The sequence below is a fragment of the Nerophis ophidion genome, linkage group LG08 (assembly GCF_033978795.1).
Source record: "Nerophis ophidion isolate RoL-2023_Sa linkage group LG08, RoL_Noph_v1.0, whole genome shotgun sequence".
Lineage (NCBI taxonomy): Eukaryota > Metazoa > Chordata > Actinopteri > Syngnathiformes > Syngnathidae > Nerophis > Nerophis ophidion.
In genome coordinates, this window is record NC_084618.1 from 2,780,584 (window position 1) to 2,786,583 (window position 6,000).

At 44.1% G+C, this 6,000-nt stretch overlaps 1 protein-coding gene across 3 annotated transcripts in view; it reads right to left on the bottom strand.

Annotated features, from left to right (window-relative positions):
- Positions 1 to 6,000, bottom strand: part of sec24c (SEC24 homolog C, COPII coat complex component) — a 38,111-nt gene that overhangs the window by 24,657 nt on the left and 7,454 nt on the right. For 2 of the 3 annotated variants that reach the window (XM_061907481.1, XM_061907480.1), the window contains exons 3-6: positions 5,679 to 5,759; positions 2,479 to 2,590; positions 1,922 to 2,091; positions 1,142 to 1,855 (exon numbers count right to left, since the gene is read on the bottom strand). In XM_061907481.1, the coding sequence (XP_061763465.1) occupies positions 1,142 to 1,855; positions 1,922 to 2,091; positions 2,479 to 2,590; positions 5,679 to 5,759 (1,077 nt within the window). The remainder of the gene's footprint in view (positions 1 to 1,141; positions 1,856 to 1,921; positions 2,092 to 2,478; positions 2,591 to 5,678; positions 5,760 to 6,000) is intronic. The other variant, XM_061907482.1, reaches the window with a different exon arrangement.

A 6,000-nucleotide genomic window follows, 5' to 3' on the forward strand; every position in this document is an offset into this window, starting at 1 on the left:
TTTTATTTGTTGTTTTACCTTCTATTTACCTTATTTTACATTTGATTGACTACCTTTACCTTCATAATCACCTTCCTTGATGTTTTATTACCTTTGCCGTGTTTTACATTTTATTTACTACCTTCATCTTCTTTTATTTATTACCTTTACCTTTTATTTACCTAGTTTACTTTTTTAAACTTTTTATTTACCTTCCGTTTAACTTGTATATTCTGCTTTGTTTGATCTTTTTTTTTTTACCCTCTTTCAAACCAATTTTACCCTTTATTTACCTTATCTTCCCTTTCATTGCTATCTTTGCCTTCTAAATTACCTCCCTTATTTTTTATTACTTTTAATTACTACCTTGACCTTCATAATCACCTTCCTTGATATTTCATTATCTTGACCTTGTTTTACATTTTATTTACTACCTTTATCTTTTATTTATTACCTTTACCTTTTATTTACCTAGTTTACCGTCTTTTAACATTTGATTTACCTTCCGTTTACCTTGTATATTCCTTTTTGTTTGACCCTTTTTAAACCTTCTTTTTAACTTATTTTACCCCCTATTTACCATATCTTACCACTTATTTGCTACCTTTGCCTTCTAAATTACCTTCCTTATTTTTTATTACTTTTCATTTACGTTGTTTTACTTTTTATTTACCTTATTTTGCATTTCGTTTACTACCTTTACCTTCTAAATCACCTTCCTTGATGTTTTATTTATTACCTTTACCTTTTTTTTTTACCTAGTTTACCTTTTAACTTTTTTTTAACCTTCTATTTACCTTTTGTCCACCTTTAATTCACTTCTATTACTTTCAACGTACTTTTTACCTTCTTTTACTTTCTGCTTACCTTGTTTTAGATGCTTTTATGCAGTTTTATTAGTTACATTCAAACGATTAATTGCAGGATCTAAATATAAATTGAAGCTTATTTTACAATTGAATTAATTGATTCATCGTTCTACAACCCCCTATACCTCCACAAGACATGGCATCTGTAAAGCTGGAGGTTTTTTGTGCGATAGTCATTTGAATGAATTCAATCTACATGTGTATATTATGTCGTGTACTAAAAAACAAAAAACAAACACAGATTACTTCTAATTGATGTCTGGTACTTTCTGCAGTTGAGTAAATCTAGTTACCATTCTGTTGGGGTGGGTACCCTCCTGGCATGCCAGGCTGAGGTGGGGGGTGCTGCTGCTGCAGGGGTCCAGGAGGGCCTGGTGGTCCTGGAGGTAAGTGGTTGCTCTGGTGCATGGATGACGGGGGCATCTGTGGTCTGGGAGGGAAAGGACCTGAGGGGAAGGGTGGCGGCTGCGAGGGAAGGGGCTGCTGCTGAGGCGGCATGGGCCCTGGGTACTGGCCAGAGGGAGGTGACGTTGAAGGAGGACCTGAAGGAGGATACGACCCGGGCTGAGAGGAGGCGTGTGGGGGTGCCCTTGGAGGGAAGGAGCCCTGGCCGGGGGCGAAGGAGGTCTGGCTGACAGGGGGAGGGGCGGAGGAGAACGCAGGCTGAGAGGCCGGGAAGGACTGCTGAGGCTGCGATACTGACGGAGAAGGATCTTGAGCTGGCGGAGGACCCGAATAGGAGGAAGGAGGAAATGGCTGCTGGGTGCAAGGCAGAGGCGGCGCAGGGGAGGTGTATTGCTGTTGCGAGGTAGGGGGGAGAGAAGAATTAAACGGCTGCTGAGAGGGAGGATTGCCTCCGTAGTATTGCTGGGGAGCAGCGGAGCCACAGGGCGGGGGCGGCTGCTGGGCGGGGCGAGACGACGTAGGGGGCGGAGCCTGCGTGTAGGATGCGGGAGGGGCGGCTGAGAAGGAAGCGCTCGCGGGCGGCTGGGAGCTGTGTGGTGGTGCTGAGGCGGGAGTGACATGTCAATCATCATCAATAATCTTAATCTGCGTCTTTTATCATGGCCTACCATATACGGGCCCCGCGGCGCTGGGGGGTCCGGCGGAAACCTGCATCGCGCTCATCTGATTGGTGACATGCTGCATTGTGGCCGGGGGCCCGTAGTGTTGGGGGTACGAGGTGGGCGGCCCTGACAGGTTGACTGATCCTTGGTGGTAGGGCTGAGACACTGCAGCGGGCCTGGAAGCAAGAAACATTTCATTTCATCCATCCATTTCTACCGCTTGTCCCTTTTGGGGTCGCTGGAGCCTATCTCAGCTGCATTCGGGCGGGAGGCGGGGTACACCCTGGACAAGTCTCCACCTCACACTCAATCAACCTATCCCCAGGTGCATGTTTTTGGATGTGGGAGGAAGCCAAAGTACCCGGAGGGAACCCACGCAGTCACGGCGAGAACATGCAAACTCCACACAGAAAGATCCCGAGCCCAGGACTGAACCCAGGACTACTCAGGACCTTCATATTGTCATGCACTAACCCCTGTCCCGCCGTGCTGCCATTTCATACGAAGGAAACATAATTATCTGCGCAATAACCCCAGAAACAAGAAAGAAGAAACATGTTTACCTGGCAGGTGCTTGCGTCAAAGGTGGGGGTCCATTCTGCGTGACCCCCTGGTTGTGACCATACTGGTTGTACGCTTGAGGGGGGCCGGAAGTGGGAGGAGCCCTGCCATGACCTAAATATGTAGAGATAAGACACACATTTAGGGCAAAAAACGCACTAACCCCTCTGCCACCGTGAAGCCTATTTTATACATGTTTTGATAAATGTTGTTGTTGATATTTGATACATATGTTATGATTAATATTGATATCTTATTATGATGTAGATTTAACACAATATTATTAATTGGTAGAGTTGGTAGAGTGGCCGTGCCAGCAACTTGAGGGTTGCAGGTTCGATCCCCGCTTCCGCCATCCTAGTCACTGCCGTTGTGTCCTTGGGCAAGACACTTTACCCACCTGCTCCCAGTGCCACCCACACTGCTTTAAATGCTACTTAGATATTGGCTTTCACTATGTAAAGCGCTTTGAGTCACTAGAGAAAAGCGCTATATAAATATAATTCACTTCACAAATCTCCCCTTTGTCCTTAATGCTATTCTCTCATTCAGCTTGCCAACACCCGCATGATTCCACGTACCGTATTTCCTTGAATTGCCGCCGGTGCGCTAATTAATTTAAAACCTCTTCTCACTCCTGCGCTTACCCAAGGCATGCGGTAAAAGTAAGCATGCGCTAATTATTTTAAAACCTCTTCTCAGTCCGGCACTTACCAAAGGTATGCAGTAAACATTTGAGTGTGATGTAAGCTTGGACCTTAAATCCTACTGAATAGCTCTTAATCTTCTTCCATCCATCCATCCATTTTCTACCGCTTATTCCCTTTCGGGGTCGCTGGCGCCTATCTCAGCTACAATTGGGCGGAAGGCGGGGTACACCCTGGACAAGTCGCCAACACAGATAGACAGACAACATTCACACACTAGGGCCAATTTAGTGTTGCCAATCAACCTATCCCCAGGTGCATGTCTTTGGAGGTGGGAGGAAGCCGGAGTACCCGGAGGGAACCCACGCATTCACGGGGAGAACATGCAAACTCCACACAAAGATCCCGAGCCTGGATTTGAACCCAGGACTGCAAGACCTTCGTATTGTGAGGCAGACGCACTAACCCCTCTGCCACCGTGAAGCCATCCTGTGTACTCATATGGACCTTTATTAGCACATTGCGCCAACAACATAACATGAGTACAACATCAAAGTAGGGCTGCAACAACTAATCGATTAAATCGATTAAAATCGATTATAAAATAGTTGGCGATTAATTTAGTCATCGATTTGTTGGATGTATGCAAGGCGCATGCCCGGAGGTTTTTGTATGTATATATATATATATATATGTATATATATATATATATATGTATATATATATATATATATATGTATATATATATATATACATATATATCCATCCATCCATTTTCTACCGCTTATTCCCTTTCGGGGTCGCGGGGGGCGCTGGCGCCTATCTCAGCTACAATCGGGCGGAAGGCAGGGTACACCCTGGACAAGTCGCCACCTCATCGCAGGGCCAACACAGACAGACAACATTCACACTCACATTCACACACTAGGGCCAATTTAGTGTTGCCAATCAACCTATCCCCAGGTGCATGTCTTTGGAGGTGGGAGGAAGCCGGAGTACCCGGAGGGAACCCACGCATTCACGGGGAGAACATGCAAACTCCACACAGAAAGATCCCGAGCCTGGATTTGAACCCAGGACTGCAGGACCTTGGTATTGTGAGGCAGACGCACTAACCCCTCTGCCACCGTGAAGCCCTATATATATATTTTTTTTTATAAAAAAAAATTTCTCTCCCTAAACCTTTATTTATAAACTGCAACATTTACAAACAGCTGAAAAACAATAATCAAAATAAGTACAAAAACAGGGCGGCGCCGATGCTAAGTCTCATGAGGTAACAGTGAGCCAGCCAATGATGTGTCACGTGCAGCTCACGTGACCACGACGTCTCCTTTATTTGGAAACATTCGAAAAATAGCGGAGGGAAACAGTACGGATATTTCAGCGGAGAAACATCTCAAGGTTATAAAAGTGTACGACCTAAGACGTCAAAAGTGTCGGAACACTTTATTTTAAAGACTTCAAAGACGACATTTCCTGCAAAAGGAGCAGCATGGACCTCGCGTGGCACGAAGGACAACATTGCTTCGGCAGCACTTAAAGGGAACTCACGGTATGTAACTTTTTTAAGTCCATAGTTCGAGTACATTGATCCGTTGTGTCCGTCTTTGTGTGTTTTTAATATGTTGATAAGAAGGAGATTTTTTTAAGGCAATAAACGGACAGAAATATCTCAAGTTGGTTTCGTAATGGATCAATGTAGCCGGACCCGATAAACCTTTCATAAATTAATAAATATAAATGATCTATATTAATGGGGCGGTATAGCTCGGTTGGTAGAGTGGCCGTGCCAGCAACTTGAGGGTTGCAGGTTCGATTCCCGCTTCTGCCATCCTAGTCACTGCCGTTGTGTCCTTGGGCAAGACACTTTACCCACGTGCTCCCAGTGCCACCCACACTGCTTTAAATGTAATTTAGATATTGGGTTTCACTATGTAAAGCGCTTTGAGTCACTAGAGAAAAGCGCTATATAAATATAATTCACTTCACTTCACTAAAGAGGTAGATCCCCTCGATTTGGTCAATTGAAAAGTAGCTCGCCTGCAAAAAAGGTGTGGGCACTCCTGATGTAAATAATTCGAAGATAATAGTTAAATGGCAAACACTATACATTAAAATTATATCAAACAAACTTTTAACAAAGGGATCTCAGTTGCACAAGTCGCCAGCTCACTGCAGAACCAACATTTGAACATATATATCTCCGGGTCCTTATTTTCGATAGGTCATAAAAAAAACAACCTAATACTTAATAATAATGACCGATACAGTTTTCAACCAATTTGCCCAGCCCTGTGTGATGTATATTGCATCCAAAATTCATGAGGCCCTTACTGGACTTATCCCGGCATCAATCCGTGCAGTGATGCACCTTTTTTTTTTTTTACTGAAGCACATGAGAGAATAGGACCCATAATGCATAAAGAAAATATTAACTTCATAGCAAGTTCACTACAAAATCATTTTACTGTGCAGGTGAGGGTTAAAAGGGGATTGGATGTAAGTTGTCTGAGAGATGAGTGAAAAAAGAGAGAAAGAAAGAAGGGTGTTACCTAGGTCAAGAGGAGAGGAGAGCTCAGAGACTGGATGGGCTGCCGCAGCCTTAGAGGGATAGGTCGTAAAAGATGAATAACCTGAAATACAAGAGAGGAAACATAGGCAAAGGAAGGAGGTAGGGTTGTACGGTATACCGGTACTACCGGTACTAGTATAGTATCACGGTACTAACAAATAAAAAAAAAAACGGTACTATACTCTGTTTGAAAAGTACCGGTTCGCCATATTTTTTTAACAGGCGTCACGTCGTGACATTGCTGGTTTTACAAGCAGAGGAGCATGTTCAGCAGCGCACAATCACAGAGTACTTACAAGTAG